This window comes from Nerophis lumbriciformis, linkage group LG11, assembly GCF_033978685.3.
Source record: "Nerophis lumbriciformis linkage group LG11, RoL_Nlum_v2.1, whole genome shotgun sequence".
Taxonomy (NCBI): Eukaryota; Metazoa; Chordata; class Actinopteri; order Syngnathiformes; family Syngnathidae; genus Nerophis; species Nerophis lumbriciformis.
Window position 1 is genome coordinate 1,550,001 of NC_084558.2, and position 18,293 is coordinate 1,568,293.

Here is an 18,293-nt window from a genome sequence, read left to right on the forward strand (position 1 = left end):
TAGCGACCTTGCAGATTATTCCAATTGAGTAGTTGGAACAACAGCAATGTTGAGAAAGTACAAGTTGCAAATAACCGTGACAGGTGTTTTAGTTCATGTGTACCTTTTGTACTACCTGTCCCCATTCAAATGCCACTAGGAGGCGCCATTGCTGCAATGTTTATACAGCGGCTTTGCATTGCAGGATGTTTAAGCCGACCTATGAATTAAGCCGGGATGCTCTGTGCCTGGACTACATGGTCTTCACCCTTCGCCTCATTCACATCTTCGCCATTCACAAACAGCTGGGACCAAAAATCATCATAGTTGGAAAGATGGTGAGAGGAAATAACACCTTTTATTGAGTTTACTCAAAGTATTTCTGAGCATGTTGAAATACTGATGTTGTTTTCAGATGAAGGATGTCTTCTTCTTCCTCTTCTTCTTAATGGTGTGGCTAATGGCATACGGAGTGGCAAATCAGGCTCTGATATACTCCTACGACCCCAACCTGGATCGCATCTTCCGCCGGGTTTTCTACAGGCCGTACTTGCACATTTTTGGACAGATCCCCGTCGAAGAAATGGACGGTATTGGACTGCATGTGTGCTGACGATTATTACAGTGGCATAAGGAGGTTAAGGTTGCATATATTTTTGACAGGTTGGTTGAAACCTGGATTATGAATTGCAGCTCGATTACCGTACAACATGGCAGGGGTGTCACAAACAGAAAAGTGTAGGGTTGCCAGGGCCCACTTTGAAACATTAAAAACAATTCTGTTTAGGTCAATATATGCTAAGCTATCTGAACAAAACATTGACATTTTCGCTTTGAACTGGTAGATCATTTACATTTTTGAGTATCCCGAGTGCCAATACGAAACAGAACAGGCCCCTCAGCCACACTTCAGACACCCAAGCTATACGATAAGGCTGTTCTGCTAATAACGTGCAAAAACACATTCTTTACATTTTGCAAGCTTTTTTTGTGATTATTGTGGCCCCTTTTCCACAAAGTTGTGGCAAAAAGCTGAGATGTTTTGAAGGTTATTTTTCAGATTTGTGATTTTTGGAATCAACTATAAAGTTTTAAGCAAAGTTAAGTTTTGCAAATCTCACACAATTCCGTATGCTGAACTGCAGAGCACATTCTTGAACATTGATAGCAATTTTTATTCCCCATACTTAATTTGCAATGGTACTTGCAGTTTTTTTTGGTAGTTGTTGAAGAGATGGATTTATGGCTCTTTAAAAACAAGCTGAATCTTTTGGAACTATTCCTTTCATAGAGCTATTCAAAAACAACCTAATTGTTAATCAAATCAAATCAAATCAACTTTATTTATAGAGCACATTTAAAATTTACCACAGGGGTAGCCAAAGTGCTGTACAATGAACAGGTTAAAAGATAAAACGAGTACCGAGCAAACACAACACAACACAAACAGAACACGATAAAAAAATAAATAATTAAAATAGAATTAATAAAAACATAAAAACATAAAAACAGGATCACAGCAGGTGTATTATGGGGCACCATTGCAGGATGGATATCACTCAGTGTTAAAAGCCATGGAATAAAAGTATGTTTTTAAGAGAGATTTAAAAACAGGAAGAGAGGAGGCTTGTCTAACACTCAGGGGTAGGTCGTTCCAGAGCTTGGGAGCAGCAACGGCGAAAGCTCTGTCACCTCTAAGCTTCAGCCTTGTGTCAGGGACCGTCAACAGCAGCTGATCGGCTGATCTTAAGGATCGGGTGGGGCAGTAAGGCTGAAGCAGGTCGGAGAGATAGGTTGGCGCGAGGTTGTTTAGACATTTAAAAACAAATAAAAGGAGTTTAAAATGTATTCGGTAACGCACAGGGAGCCAGTGAAGGGACGCTAAAATAGGGGTGATGTGCTCACGTCTGCGGGTCTGTGTTAGCAGACGAGCAGCAGAGTTCTGCACGAGCTGCAGGCGGGCGAGGGAGGCCTGGCTAATGCCAACATACAGGGCATTACAATAATCAAGACGAGTCGAGATAAAAGCGTGGATTAATTTCTCAAGATCATGTCTTGATAGAAGCGGTTTCACTTTCGCTATTTGGCGTAATTGATAAAAGCTTTTTTGAACGACGCTGCTGATTTGTTTTTGGAATTTAAAATCTGAGTCAAACTTTACCCCCAGGTTTGTGACAGAGTCGCTGAGATACGGGGTCAGAGTGCCGAGGTCAACGTTGGGGGAGGGAGAGCGACTTGGACCGAACAACATAACTTCTGTTTTATCTTCATTTAGGCTCAGGAAGTTAGCTGAAAGCCAGACTTTGATGTCGTGCAGGCAGTCAATAAGACGTTGAACCGTGTTATTTTGTGCCATGGGAAAATAAATCTGGCAATCATCGGCATAAAAATGAAATGCAATACTGTACTTCCTAAAAATAGAACCAAGGGGGAGAAGGTAAAGCGCAAATAAAATTGGGGCAAGGATTGAGCCCTGGGGGACCCCATGTGGTAAAGGAGCTGTGGACGACATAAAATGTGTGTATTAGGGGTGTGGGAAAAAATCGATTCAAATTCGAATCATGATTCTCACTTTGTGCGATTCAGAATCGATTTTCTTTTTTAAAAAATTGATTTTTTTATATATTTATTTCTATTTTTTTTAAATTATTATTATTATTATTTTTTTTTTTTTGATTAATCAATCCAACAAAACAATACACAGCAATACCATAAAAATGCAATCCAATTCCAAAACCAAACCCGACCCAGTAACACTTAGAACAGCAATAAACAGAGCAATTGAGAGGAGACACAAACACGACACGGAACAAACCAAAAGTAGTGAAACAAAAATGAATATCATCAACAACATAGCAGTGATTAAAAATCCCTCACTGACATTATCATTAGACATTTATAAAAAAAAAAAAAAAAGAATAGTATCACAGTGGCTTACACTTGCATCGCATCTCATAAGCTTGACAACACACTGTGTCCAATATTTTCACAAAGATAAAATAAGTCATATTTCTGGTTCATTTAATAGTTAAAACAAATTTACATTATTGCAATCAGTTGATAAAACATTGTCCTTTACAATTATAAAAGCTTTTTACAAAAATCTACTACTCTGCTTGCATGTCAACAGACTGGGGTAGATCCTGCTGAAATCCTATGTATTGAATGAATAGAGAAACGTTTTGAATCGGGAAAATATAATTTTTGAATCGAGAATCGCTTTGAATCGAGAAAAAAAAAAATCGATTTTGAATCGAATCGTGACCCCAAGAATCGATATTGAATCGAATCGTGGGACACACAAACATTCACAGCCCTAGTGTGTGTGTGTGTGTGTGTGTGTGTGTATGTATGTATGTATATATATATATATATATATATTTGTTGTTTATATTATGTTTTATTGGTGGGAATTAATCTGAAAGATTATTAATTATTTAATTTGGCTTATGTGTTCATTGTTAACATTCTATAAGGTTGTGCTACAACCAATATCCCATCCCATTGACAAGGAGATTGCCATATAGAATTTTCCCTTACATAGAAAAATTTTGTGGATCAAAAGTAAATATAAAAATACAAATAATAAATACAAATAATATGTTTGTATGTATATAAAACTGGAATAAAAATTAGGACAAGATAAAAATATGAATGCAAAATTATACTACTTAACAAATGCTCGGCAGAACAATTACCCAGAAAATAACTTAAATGCTACTTAGTTTTCTTTGAATGCGACTTCTTGTCCAGTCCAGTCGGGCAAATGCCTAGGAAATTAATTCTAAAAATGGCTCCAAAACGACCATTTTGAAACCGCGATCGGTTCTCATCGTTCACTTTAAATGCTGTTCAAAAGATTCGACTGGTCCTATCTCCATTGTTTGTTGCCACAACATTGCAGTAGAACGAGCAAGTTTTGACGATTGGTTGGATTCATTTACTAACCAGAGATTCAATTACCTGTGCGTGCCAGGCTAAACATTTCTGAGGTGATACTTGGTGTAAAAGAGTTTGAAAACAACCTTGGTCTGCTGTCTCTGTGTAATTCCCAGTGGGAAAGATCTGGGACATGCCGTGCACCAGCAATGAGACGCTGATTAACGAGGGTGCGGAGCCGTGTCGGACTATGTACACTAACTGGCTGGTGGTAATCCTGCTGGTTGTTTACCTGCTGGTCACCAACATCCTGCTCATCAATCTTCTCATCGCAATGTTTAGGTAAACTACTAAACAAAAGTATTTTTAGAAAATGTTCTTACTTTGACTATGACTGCTGTGATTGTCTGTGCAGCTACACCTTCTCCGAGGTGCAGGCCAACAGCGACATTTACTGGAAATTCCAGCGCTACAACCTCATCGTTCAGTATCACTCGCGTCCTTCGCTGGCGCCGCCCTTCATCATCCTCTCTCACATCAACCTCTTTATCAAGAGGATTATCCGCAAAGTGCCCTCGGTCAAGGTTCACCACTTTGGTCAGTTTTTCCACATGTTGGAGTGAAATGGGAAGTGTTGGCAAAGGTGACTGACCTACTTTCAATTGTGTCTCACCAGTGTTGAAGTTAAAGGGGAAGGCGGCGAACAAGCTGATGACCTGGGAAACCATTCAAAAGGAGGACTTCCTCACCGCTCAGAGCAAGATCCAGAAGAGCAGCGACTCGGAGAGGCTCAAGCGCATGTCTGCCAAGTGAGAACACGCCTTCTAAAATAGGCACCGGTGCAGGTGTGCTTAATGTTTTGGCTGGTGTGTGCATTCCAGAGTGGATGGGGTGATGAAACAACTGACTGAAAGCAGGGACTTGGACCACAGGCTGAGGGCTTTGGAAAGTGAGGTAAAACTTGATCGACCACCTCCTTATCATTCTTTCAGCGTCCATGTAGAAGTGTATACATTACCGAACGATCTGTATCAGAGGTGGGAATCTTTGGACACCTCACAATTCGATTTGATTCCAATTCTTTGGGTGACGATTCGATTCAGAATCGATTCTCGATTCAACACGATTCTGGTAATATATTATTTTGTATATAAATAGATGGATGGATGGATGGATAGCACTTTATTGATTCCTTCAGGAAAATTTAAATTCCAGCAGCAGTGTACAGAACTGAGATCGTATTTAAAAAGTAAATAATGGAAATAAAATAGAAAATATTACAATAAGAATAAAAATAAAAAACAACAATAAGAATAAAAATGCAACAGTAAAAATACGAATATAACAAGAGAAACTAGGCAGTAGTGACCATGTTATGAAAATGTATTGCACTGTTAATTGCACTGTTTTTTGTTTGTATGAAATATAATAAAACCTTTTTAAAACAGGTTACAGGTTATAAAAGCTACTTTTGGCTGTTGACTTATATGCATGCGTTTGGCCTAAAAAACATCCTTGTAAAAATTTTTTAATAATTTTATTTACAAAAATCACAGAATGTTAATCAAACTAATAAAATAAATCAGACCAATTAAAGTTAAAGTTAAAGTTAAAGTTCAAATCCCGGCCGAGTCATACCAAAGACTATAAAAATGGGACCCATTACCTCCCTGCTTGGCACTCAGCATCAAGGGTTGGAATTGGGGGTTAAATCACCAAAATGATTCCCGGGCGCGGCCACCGCTGCTGCCCACTGCTCCCCTCACCTCCCAGGGGGTGATTCCAACCTAATCCCAGCTTTACAATATTTAGGATATTAACGTACAAAGCACTTGAGAAGACCTACCAATACAATACTTATTACAATTTTTCATATATTTCATAATTTTGTAACAAGTTTGCTGCGGCTGATGGCGTGGAGAAGAAAGGCGGGTATGCTCTAGGGCAGTGTTTTTCAACCACTGTGCCGCGGCACACTAGTGTGCTGTGAGATACAGTCTGGTGTGCCGTGGGAGATTATCTAATTTCACATATTTGGATTAAAAATATTTTTTGCAAACCAGTAATTATAGTCTGCAAATAATGTGTCGGTGCTGTCTAGATCTCGGCAGAGTAACCGTGTAATACTCTTCCATATCAGTAGGTGGCAGTCGGTAGCTAATTGCTTTGTAGATGTCGGAAACACGTAGTGTGAGACGACGATGGTTTGTTGTGATCATAATATGCAGGCGACAGTAGGAGGCAGGGTGCAGGTAAAAAGGTATCTAAAGCTTAAACAAAATATAATCAAACGGGTAGTGCCCCTAAGAAAAGGCATTAAAGCTTAGGGAAGGCTATGCAGAACGAAACTACAACTGAAATGGCTACAAAGTAGGGCTGCAACAACTAATCGATTAAAATCGATTATAAAAATAGTTGGCGGTTAATTTAGTCATCGATTCGTTGGATCTAGGCTATGTCTTCGTCTCCTGCTCGGTTCTCCTCTATTTTTTCGACTCTTTGTGATGATAATTCTGCAGCATCTGTGTGTCTGAATACTGAAGAGTTGGTTTCTGGGTTCAACTCTATCTGTTTACAAACACTGGACACGATCGCGCCTTTCAAATGCCGCCGCGCTAAAGCTACGCCTCAGCCCTGGTTGAATGACGTCACTCGGGCTGCCAGGCGCGTATGTAGAAGAGCAGAGAGAAAATGGAAAAAAGACAGGCTGCATGTGTCCTTTGCCATTTTTAAAGAAAGCCTGTTTTCCTTTCAGATGACTGTAAAAGCAGAAATGAATATATATCTATCTCAGATTATATCTTCTAACTGTAACAACCCCAGAGTTCTGTTTAAAACTATTAACACTGTCATTGATGCTCCCAAATCTGCTGGTTTTGATGCTTCTTTTGAATTCTGTGAAAATTGTCTCCATTTTTTCACTGACAAAATGGTGTCAACTAGAGCCAGTCTATCTCAGCCTTCATATGACCCTTCTGTTCCCCTGCATTTCTCTTCTGTTTTCCATCAGTTTGAGCCGGTGTCCTTTTCTTTTTTAAGTGACACAGTTAGTCATATGAAGCCCTCTGGTTCTCCTGCAGATGCCCTCCCACCTCGCCTGTTTAAGGAGGTACTTGCTACTATTGGATCAAGTGTCCTTAACATTATCAATAGTAGCCTCTCTTCTGGAATAGTTCCAGTAGAGTTTAAACATGCAGTGGTACGACCTCTACTTAAAAAACCCAGCCTCGACCCCTCTCTCCTCTCTAACTTCAGACCTATCTCTAATCTTCCATACATTTCCAAAATATTAGAGAAGGTTGTCTACAGTCAGTTGTTGCCCTTCTTAGAGGATAATGGTATCACTGAGCTGTTCCAGTCCGGTTTTAAAGCCCTCCACAGCACAGAGTCAGCGCTTCTAAAAGTTTTGAACGATATCCTCCTGTCCACTGATTCTGGTAAATATGTTGTCCTGGTGCTTTTAGATCTGTCTGCTGCGTTCGACACCGTCGACCACGCCACCTTAATCACTCGTCTTGAGAACTGTGTGGGCATTAAGGGCGCCGCCCTCAACTGGTTCCGGTCGTACCTAACCGACAGGAGTTTTTGTGTAAAAGTAGACAGTTTTATGTCGTCCACAGCTCCTTTACCACATGGGGTCCCCCAGGGCTCAATCCTTGCCCCAATTTTATTTGCGCTTTACCTTCTCCCCCTTGGTTCTATTTTTAGGAAGTACAGTATTGCATTTCATTTTTATGCCGATGATTGCCAGATTTATTTTCCCATGGCACAAAATAACACGGTTCAACGTCTTATTGACTGCCTGCACGACATCAAAGTCTGGCTTTCAGCTAACTTCCTGAGCCTAAATGAAGATAAAACAGAAGTTATGTTGTTCGGTCCAAGTCGCTCTCCCTCCCCCAACGTTGACCTCGGCACTCTGACCCCGTATCTCAGCGACTCTGTCACAAACCTGGGGGTAAAGTTTGACTCAGATTTTAAATTCGAAAAACAAATCAGCAGCGTCGTTCAAAAAAGCTTTTATCAATTACGCCAAATAGCGAAAGTGAAACCGCTTCTATCAAGACATGATCTTGAGAAATTAATCCACGCTTTTATCTCGACTCGTCTTGATTATTGTAATGCCCTGTATGTAGGCATTAGCCAGGCCTCCCTCGCCCGCCTGCAGCTCGTGCAGAACTCTGCTGCTCGTCTGCTAACACAGACCCGCAGACGTGAGCACATCACCCCTATTTTAGCGTCCCTTCACTGGCTCCCTGTGCGTTACCGAATACATTTTAAACTCCTTTTATTTGTTTTTAAATGTCTAAACAACCTCGCGCCAACCTATCTCTCCGACCTCCTTCAGCCTTACTGCCCCACCTGATCCTTAAGATCAGCCGATCAGCTGCTGTTGACGGTCCCTGACACAAGGCTGAAGCTTAGAGGTGACAGAGCTTTCGCCGTTGCTGCTCCCAAGCTCTGGAACGACCTACCCCTGAGTGTTAGACAAGCCTCCTCTCTTCCTGTTTTTAAATCTCTCTTAAAAACATACTTTTATTCCATGGCTTTTAACACTGAGTGATATCCATCCTGCAATGGTGCCCCATAATACACCTGCTGTGATCCTGTTTTTATGTTTTTATGTTTTTATTAATTCTATTTTAATTATTATTATTTTTTTATCGTGTTCTGTTTGTGTTGTGTTGTGTTTGCTCGGTACTCGTTTTATCTTTTAACCTGTTCATTGTACAGCACTTTGGCTACCCCTGTGGTAAATTTTAAATGTGCTCTATAAATAAAGTTGATTTGATTTGATTTGATGTGCATGCGCAGAGGCAACATTTACAAACAGCTGAGAAACAATAATCAAAATAAGTATGGTGCCAGTATGCTGTTTTTTTCAATAAAATACTGGAAAGGATAGAAATTTAGTTTGTCTCTTTAATCCGATTATTAACTGATTAATCGAAGTAATAATCAACAGATTAATCGATTATCAAATTAGTTGTTAGTTGCAGCCCTACTACAAAGTAAACAAAAACAGAATGCTGAACGACAGCACAGGCTTACTCTAATGGCGTCCACAAAGTACATCCGAACATGACATGACAATCGACAATGTCCCCACAAAGAAGGATAAAAACAACTGAAATATTCTTGATTGCTAAAACAAAGTAGATGCGGGGAATATCGCTCAAAGGAAGACATGAAACTGCTACAGGAAAATACCAAAAAAAGAGAAAAAGCCACCAAAATAGGAGCGCAAGATAAGAAGTAAAACACTACACACAGGAAAACAGCAAACAAGTCCAAATAAGTCAGGGTGTGATGTGACAGGTGGTGACAGTACACCTACTCTGAGACAAGACCTATAGTGATGCATGCTTGGTTATGCTTTAAAGGTTATGGTTATGGTTTAAAGTCATATCCAACAATTGCGACGACGACTTTTTACTGTCTACTGAGTTTCATTTTTTAATGATTTCTGCTGGTGGTGTGCCTTTGCATTTTTTCAAAGGAAAAAATGTGCCTTGGCTCAAAAAAGGTTGAAAAACACTGCTCTAGGGCCTAGGTGTCAAAGTCAATGAAAGGAATGAACTATCTATGACCCCCGGGATGATATTTGATTAGTATTAGAACCGGCCCGCAAGCACCAGCCGACGCCTGCTGTGTTGTACGCACCAATACTCCATTCCCCACAATGCAACGGTAGCCCGGGAACTCACTGCAGCGCCGCAAGTGGGCCTCGGATTCATTATTCATCAGCATTCAGTGCAGATGTCAACTTTCAGCCAACCCCCCCCCCAATAATGGCTATACGAAAGGTGGAAGGTGAGAACAGGGGGTTTCAAGCCAGGTGGGAGGCAGAATACATGTTCACGGAGGTAAAAGGCAAACTTGTGTGTCTTCTGTGTGGAGAAAGTGTGGCTGTAATGAAATAATATAATCTAAGAAGGCACTATGAAAGACAAGGATATGGACACAGAAAAAAGGCTACAGAAGGTGGAAGAATTAAAACAAAGTCTTAAGTCAGGCTCTGTTCACAAAAGCCACATCACAAAGCTATGGTGTGGTTTTGATAACTGACACCATGTTTAATTATAATTGTAATATTTGAATGATGATAAATGAATGTGTGGTGGCAGTATGCGGATTTCACCAATGCAGCGGTTTGTGGAAACAATCGGTTGTTTTCTAAACATTTTTAATAAACTGCCAAAGTTAGAATGCTAAACAGGAAGTGCTTAAAGTTTAATATCTTTGTAAAAACACTGAGACACAGTCTAAGTTCATTGTGTGGGCTCTGTACCGAGGATGTCGTTGTGGCTTGTGCAGCCCTTTGAGACACTTGTGATTTAGGGTTATATAAATAAACATTGATTGATTGATTGTGTTCTTCGTGGTGTTTTTGAAACTGCACCAACTTTTTCCTCAGAGTTTTCAATTTACGTCAAGTGTTTTGCCAAGAGGATTATTATGTACCTTTTCAGAATGTACTTGTCCTATTTTTGGCCAAAGTAAAACAAATAAAAATAATCTGAAATTGTCTTTATTTTTAAGTTATTATGCCATGATTTTACCAGTCCGGCCCACGTGGGAATAGATTTTCCTTCATGCGGCCCTTGAGCTAAAATGAGTTTGACACTCCTAGAGTCTAGGGGCTGGGGTGTGGAGGCATTCATTGGCATCTAAAAGGAACGCCCACAAGCAAGAAACGTTTGCAGAAATACTCAAAAAGTGGGTCAACAAAGCATGACTGCAGGGACGTGCACATGATTATAGAGGGGCAGGGGCTCAATATCAGAAAAGGGCAGGAAATTTGTTTTTGGTCCTTTGCACAATATGGAAATTAATGTAAAATTAAATTTGCTAATAGGAAGCTAACTACTTAGCTGTGTGTCCTTTGTAGGTAAAAGTGATTGCCATTTCTTTTGTGTCAACAAATTATTGTCATAATGAGTTAATTCACATTATCATAGGCTTGGAAGACATGAAAAAAGCAACAAAACACTGGTTTATTATTAGGCTATTTATTGTTAAAGATAAGCACTTTAATATTAAACATTGAACAGTGCAACATGAACTTTGAAAAAAAATACAAAAATAAATACTCAAATGGAAAAAAATTCAATGAGAAAATCTGTCCTTCTTCCCTTAACTTGATGAAAACACCATCAAGTTGTAACTTATGGTCTTTCTCACTTAATGCTCAGACTAAACAACTGAAACGCAATACAGGGCCAAAAATATGGACCAGGGGCCAGTAGAGGGCTGTAGGATGGAGGCCACCCATACCCAAATATGCTCCTCAATGTAAATTCAGGGCTTCCATGATGCTAGTACTTGGTTTTAGCCATGCATTAAGAGGTCTGCTACCCTTAGCTGCTTCCTGGCGCTCCTTCTCCTTCCTTTTCTGTATCCTTTCTTTTTTTGGCATTGTGCTGCAGGCATAATCAACATGAATAAAGTTTAAATACAGATGGTAATATTCCTAACAGATAACCTACATCTTATATCCCCAGAATGCTGAAATTATTATTATTAATAATAATAATAATTATTATTATTATCATTATCATTCTTCTTCTTCTTCTTATTGTTATTATTATCATTGTCATTATTATTATTATTTTGTTAACCCACACAGTAATAGCAAAGTCACAATAAACTTTATATCTAAACCTCTACTGTGAGAGAAATGAGATCCGCCGTAAAGACAGTGCATTTTATTTTGAAAATTAACCTGGTTTATTTTGTATTTTGTACACTACTTCCTGTCCCGCACGATCCGCTCTGCTCTGTGCGGAATTGATGTGCCGTGCTCAATTGATGCGCCGTGCTCCGACGTCCGGCAAAAACAGAAACTGACACATTGAATAATAGAATAATACAGCGTTTTTCTGAAATATTACCCATATTAGATGCTGAATAAGTGGACGGCGACTAGACCATAACTCATAGGTTCAAGTTGCTCCACTGTCACGTACTCCTCAGGGGCGCAGTTGGCTCTCTCTCCTCTCACTTACTCACTCACTCGCCCTCTCTCTCTCCCTCTCTGGCGGAAGCGGCAGGCTCAAACAACCCGGTATTACAAGAAAACGTGGAGTTTTTGGACCGCTGTTTTTTTACATCCCTGACAGGAATTTATTAATGTTATTTAAAGAAAAAAAAAACACACACACACACACACAGGCAGAGGGTACTTTTTAAGAGAGGCAAAAAAGGGCAGGGGCCCAAGCACCCATAGGGCCCTATGTGTGCACGTGCCTGCATGACTGTATAGAAAAATGTGCACCAAAGTAGGGCTGGGCGATATATCGATATACTCGATATATCGCGGGTTTGCCTCTGTGCAATATAGAAAATGATTTTATCGTGATATTGGAGTATACGTTGTCACGCAGTTGCATTTAGCTGCGGGCATTACACGACAGGCGTTTCTCACTCTTTCTAGTCCCCTTCTCACAGGTGCGTAAAACAAGCGCACCTTCTTCCATACGTCACATACTGTCTCGCGTGTAGCGTCATACGCCCTCGCCCAGCAGAGAAGTAGCAGCATGGCAAAGGCAGCTGAGGCAGGTGGTACAAGCAGAGCGGTGCAAGTGACAATACAAGAGAAGGTGCGAAACTGATCACAAATGGAGGAAAAACAATTAATGCCCCAAAAAAAACAGCACGGGGTCCATCATCTGGCGGTAGTTTGGCTTCAAGCGGGAAGATATTCAGCAGACAACAGTAATATGCAAAGTATGCAGCAGAAGCCTTGCTACAAAAGATAGCAGCCAACGTTCCCTCTAAGGTGCGCGCCTGCGCAATTGCGCACTGCTCAAGCGTCCTCTGCGCACAGCAAATATATGCCACGCACCAAATCAAATCCCATCTGAATTCTAAACAAAATAAACACATTTATTCTGTGTAATTTTGCAATGCAACTCTGAGTGACAGTGACAACAAGCGGCCCTAACGGTGTTCGTCAACACCGTTCAATTATTGTAACGTCTATCGAGATGCTTCGAGGACAGGAATTATATTGATCACTTTATTGAGCAAAACTGTTTATATTCGGCCATAACCACACCAAAAACATGAGTAAAAAACATCTATCTCGAAAAACTAGTCATTTTCTGCCGTACAAAGCAGGCCAAAACTAACTTGTCATCTGTCACCGACACGCATAGCACTAAGCCACTGGTGCGTTTAAGGCCACACAAAAAGTCGGACAACTCAAACACCACACAAAGTTACACTTTGACTCCTCAGTCATACGTGTGCTTATTCTACTGTCATTTATTATTAATGTTAATTTATTGATATTAATCATGGAATGCTGTTACTAGAGAAAGTTACAGGGATGTACACTTCATCCTCCATCCATCCATCCATCTTCTTCCGCTTATCCGAGGTCGGGTCGCGGGGGCAGCAGCTTAAGCAGGGAAGCCCAGACTTCCCTCTCCCCAGCCACTTTGTCCAGCTCCTCCCGGGGGATCCCGAGGCGTTCCCAGGCCAGCCGGGAGACATAGTCTTCCCAGCGTGTCCTGGGTCTTCCCCGTGGCCTCCTACCGGTCGGACGTGCCCGAAACACCTTCCTAGGGAGGCGTTCGGGAGGCATCCTGACCAGATGCCCGAACCACCTCATCTGGCTCCTCTCGATGTGGAGGAGCAGCGGCTTTACTTTGAGCTCCCCCCGAATGACAGAGCTTCTCACCCTATCTCTAAGGGAGAGCCCCGCCACTCGGCGGAGGAAACTCATTTCGGCCGCTTGTACCCGTGATCTTGTCCTTTCGGTCATGACCCAAAGCTCATGACCATAGGTGAGGATGGGAACGTAGATCGACCGGTAAATCGAGAGCTTTGCCTTCCGGCTCAGCTCCTTCTTCACCACAACGGATCGATACAGCGTCCGCATTACTGAAGACGCCGCACCGATCCGCCTGTCGATCTCACGATCCACTCCTCCCCCACTCGTGAACAAGACTCCGAGGTACTTTAACTCCTCCACTTGGGGCAAGATCTCCTCCCCAACCCGAAGATGGCACTCCACCCTTTTCCGGGAGAGAACCATGGACTCGGACTTGGAGGTGCTGATTCCCATCCCAGTCGCTTCACACTCGGCTGCGAACCGATCCAGTGAGAGCTGAAGATCTTGGCCGGAGGAAGCCATCAGGACCACATCATCTGCAAATAGCAGTGACCTAATCCTGCAGCCACCAAACCAGATCCCCTCAACGCCCTGACTGCGCCTAGAAATTCTGTCCATAAAGGTTATGAACAGAATCGGTGACAAAGGGCAGCCTTGGCGGAGTCCAACCCTCACTGGAAACGTGTCCGACTTACTGCCGGCAATGCGGACCAAGCTCTGACACTGGTTATACAGGGAGCGAACTGCCACAATAAGACAGTCCGTTACCCCATACTCTCTGAGCACTCCCCACAGGACTTCCCGGGGTACACGGTCGAATGCCTTCTCCAAGTCCACAAAGCACATGTAGACTGGTTGGGCAAACTCCCATGCACCCTCAAGGACCCTGCCGAGAGTATAGAGCTGGTCCACAGTTCCACGACCAGGACGAAAACCACACTGTTCCTCCTGAATCCGAGGTTCGACTATCCGGCGTAGCCTCCTCTCCAGTACACCTGAATAAACCTTACCGGGAAGGCTGAGGAGTGTGATCCCACGATAGTTGGAACACACACTCCGGTTCCCCTTCTTAAAGAGAGGAACCACCACCCCGGTCTGCCAATCCAGAGGTACCGCCCCCGATGTCCACGCGATGTTGCAGAGTCTTGTCAACCAAGACAGCCCCACAACATCCAGAGCCTTAAGGAACTCCGGGCGGATCTCATCCACCCCCGGGGCCTTGCCACCGAGGAGCTTTTTAACTACCTCGGCAACCTCAGCCCCAGAAATAGGAGAGCCCACCACAGATTCCCTAGGCCCTGCTTCCTCATAGGAAGACGTGCTGGTAGGATTGAGGAGGTCTTCGAAGTATTCCCTCCACCGATCCACAACACACACTTCATCCTATGCTTACATTGTGCAACATGAGGATGTTTAAGGGGTACAAATGATTTCCAAAGCAGGACCCCCACCCAGACATATTGTACAATACTAATCCATAGCTTATAAAAAACAAGATTTATTTTATTTTCATTACAAGTGGGCCAAATCACTAATATTACAAAATAATCTCATGAAAATGACTCCTCTCATTTGAGTGTTATTATAAAAGATTGGTTTGAGACAGGTGTGCTGCTGGTATTGCCACGTGTGATGTTCACTGAATGCTCAGAGAGTTTTTGTGTTTGCTCAGACACATGAACAATTAGAGGGAACATTAGTAGCAGCACTACTAATTTGTTATTTCATTTAAAAAGTCACCTGTGAGAGAATGAAGAGTGCTTGAAACTTCGCACGTTAACATCTCCGGCCGGTGTCACACCCAAAAAAATGTCCAAACAACCTGCACTGACAAATGAGCCTGACGTCTTCCATTTACAGATCAACACCATATGAAAAACATAGTCACAAACACAAGGAGATAACGTCCGCAGTAACTTATTACATAGCGAAGGACATGGCCCCATAAACATCATCGATGCAACATTTTGACCAGAGAACCACCATTACATTTTTATGTAGACCACAAGGAAGTGTTTTCAATTTAGAAAAATAATAATAATATGACTCCTTTAATGCGCCCTATTATATGCATCAAGTGTTCATTCAAGGCTAAGGTAAAATATCGAGATATACAGGTAAAAGCCAGTAAATTAGAATATTTTGAAAAACTTGATTTATTTCAGTAATTGCATTCAAAAGGTGTAACTTGTACATTATATTTATTCATTGCACACAGACTGATGCATTCAAATGTTTATTTCATTTAATTTTGATGATTTGAAGTGGCAACAAATGAAAATCCAAAATTCCGTGTGTCACAAAATTAGAATATTACTTAAGGCTAATACAAAAAAGGGATTTTTAGAAATGTTGGCCAACTGAAAAGTATGAAAATGAAAAATATGAGCATGTACAATACTCAATACTTGGTTGGAGCTCCTTTTGCCTCAATTACTGCGTTAATGCGGCGTGGCATGGAGTCGATGAGTTTCTGGCACTGCTCAGGTGTTATGAGAGCCCAGGTTGCTCTGATAGTGGCCTTCAACTCTTCTGCGTTTTTGGGTCTGGCATTCTGCATCTTCCTTTTCACAATACCCCACAGATTTTCTATGGGGCTAAGGTCAGGGGAGTTGGCGGGCCAATTTAGAACAGAAATACCATGGTCCGTAAACCAGGCACGGGTAGATTTTGCGCTGTGTGCAGGCGCCAAGTCCTGTTGGAACTTGAAATCTCCATCTCCATAGAGCAGGTCAGCAGCAGGAAGCATGAAGTGCTCTAAAACTTGCTGGTAGACGGCTGCGTTGACCCTGGATCTCAGGAAACAGAGTGGACCGACACCAGCAGATGACATGGCACCCCAAACCATCACCCAACCATGCAAATTTTGTATTTCCTTTGGAAATCGAGGTCCCAGAGTCTGGAGGAAGACAGGAGAGGCACATGATCCACGTTGCCTGAAGTCTAGTGTAAAGTTTCCACCATCAGTGATGGTTTGGGGTGCCATGTCATCTGCTGGTGTCGGTCCACTCTGTTTCCTGAGATCCAGGGTCAACGCAGCCGTCTACCAGCAAGTTTTAGAGCACTTCATGCTTCCTGCTGCTGACCTGCTCTATGGAGATGGAGATTTCAAGTTCCAACAGGACTTGGCGCCTGCACACAGCGCAAAATCTACCCGTGCCTGGTTTACGGACCATGGTATTTCTGTTCTAAATTGGCCCGCCAACTCCCCTGACCTTAGCCCCATAGAAAATCTGTGGGGTATTGTGAAAAGGAAGATGCAGAATGCCAGACCCAAAAACGCAGAAGAGTTGAAGGCCACTATCAGAGCAACCTGGGCTCTCATAACACCTGAGCAGTGCCAGAAACTCATTGACTTCATGCCACGCCGCATTAACGCAGTAATTGAGGCAAAAGGAGCTCCAACCAAGTATTGAGTATTGTACATGCTCATATTTTTCATTTTCATACTTTTCAGTTGGCCAACATTTCTAAAAATCCCTTTTTTGTATTAGCCTTAAGTAATATTCTAATTTTGTGACACACGGAATTTTGGATTTTCATTTGTTGCCACTTCAAATCATCAAAATTAAATGAAATAAACATTTGAATGCATCAGTCTGTGTGCAATGAATAAATATAATGTACAAGTTACACCTTTTGAATGCAATTACTGAAATAAATCAAGTTTTTCAAAATATTCTAATTTACTGGCTTTTACCTGTATATCGTATATCGCGATATGGCCTAAAAATATCGAGATATTAATAAAAGCCAATAACGCCCAGCCCTACACCAAAGTATATCCAATACATATTATCTTGGCCACAGGTACCACCATTTTGTCTATGAAATAATCAGACTTCTTAATTTATATATGACTTTATTAATGACTATATTAACAATTTGTCGAGGTCCTAACTGTAATGTGCTACAGAGTCTTGATTGATTGATATACAAAATACGAATAATGATAAAGAGAGATGAAGTTGGCCACCCCCGGTCTATTGCTTTAAAAATAATGTGGCTCCCAAAGAATATTTTTTGCAAAGTATATTTCTGGAACATTATCATGAGCATGTTCTCAGTGTCTGAAAAATGTGTATAAATGTGAATAAAGTTATCATTCATTATGGGGTCGAGTGAGAGAGACATGGTCTCATCTTATGACACACTTTGGACATATTTACAGATGGAGTATTGCTCCAATGCTCTGAGCTGGATTGTTGATACTTTGGCTCAAGGCAGCTCCTTCAAACCTCCACGGCCTCCCCCGACATTAAGAGGTACTCCCTAAAACTCCAACACATTTACTGTAAAACACGCTAACCGGACTATCTGTTCCTTCTTTTTTTTATAGATGCATTCCCGTCTTCTTCTAGCTCTTGATAACACAACTTTGGTGAGGGCTGAGAGACTGAGATTTTTTTTAATTATTTTATTTTTATTCTTTTTTTACCTTGGCTGTTGCCATGCCATATGTACATTTTCAGACTTGCCAGACTGTGTTATGACTGGCTTCAACAGTACAAAGAAAAACAGCTGTTACATTGTCACGGTGTTGATGAGTACAACATGTACAGTACCGGGAAATGCTTTTTAAAAGGTCATTTCATGTTTGCTCCTCAAATGTTTTATATTTATATTTTTCCATTGCACAATGTATAAACAGTATGTAACACTTGAAAAATGGTTTGACACAGGGGGTGGGGCTAAATGTATTGCATGGTAACTAATTGTTTACATTCATTGCTGAATTATTTGTTACATTTTGGATGGATTCTCACTTTACTCTTTTTACTGCAGTGTGAATAAAATATGTGCACATTTACAA

The 18,293-nt window shown here is 41.4% G+C and overlaps 1 protein-coding gene across 2 annotated transcripts in view; it reads left to right on the plus strand.

Moving 5' to 3' along the window:
* Positions 1-18,293, plus strand: part of LOC133610947 (transient receptor potential cation channel subfamily M member 4-like) — a 47,201-nt gene extending 28,908 nt beyond the window's left edge. For both annotated transcript variants that reach the window (XM_061967728.2, XM_061967730.2), the window contains 8 exons: positions 185-317; positions 395-569; positions 4,035-4,200; positions 4,274-4,455; positions 4,535-4,667; positions 4,740-4,812; positions 17,652-17,745; positions 17,820-18,293. In XM_061967728.2, the coding sequence (XP_061823712.1) occupies positions 185-317; positions 395-569; positions 4,035-4,200; positions 4,274-4,455; positions 4,535-4,667; positions 4,740-4,812; positions 17,652-17,745; positions 17,820-17,848 (985 nt within the window). In that variant the 3' untranslated portion in view covers positions 17,849-18,293. The remainder of the gene's footprint in view (positions 1-184; positions 318-394; positions 570-4,034; positions 4,201-4,273; positions 4,456-4,534; positions 4,668-4,739; positions 4,813-17,651; positions 17,746-17,819) is intronic.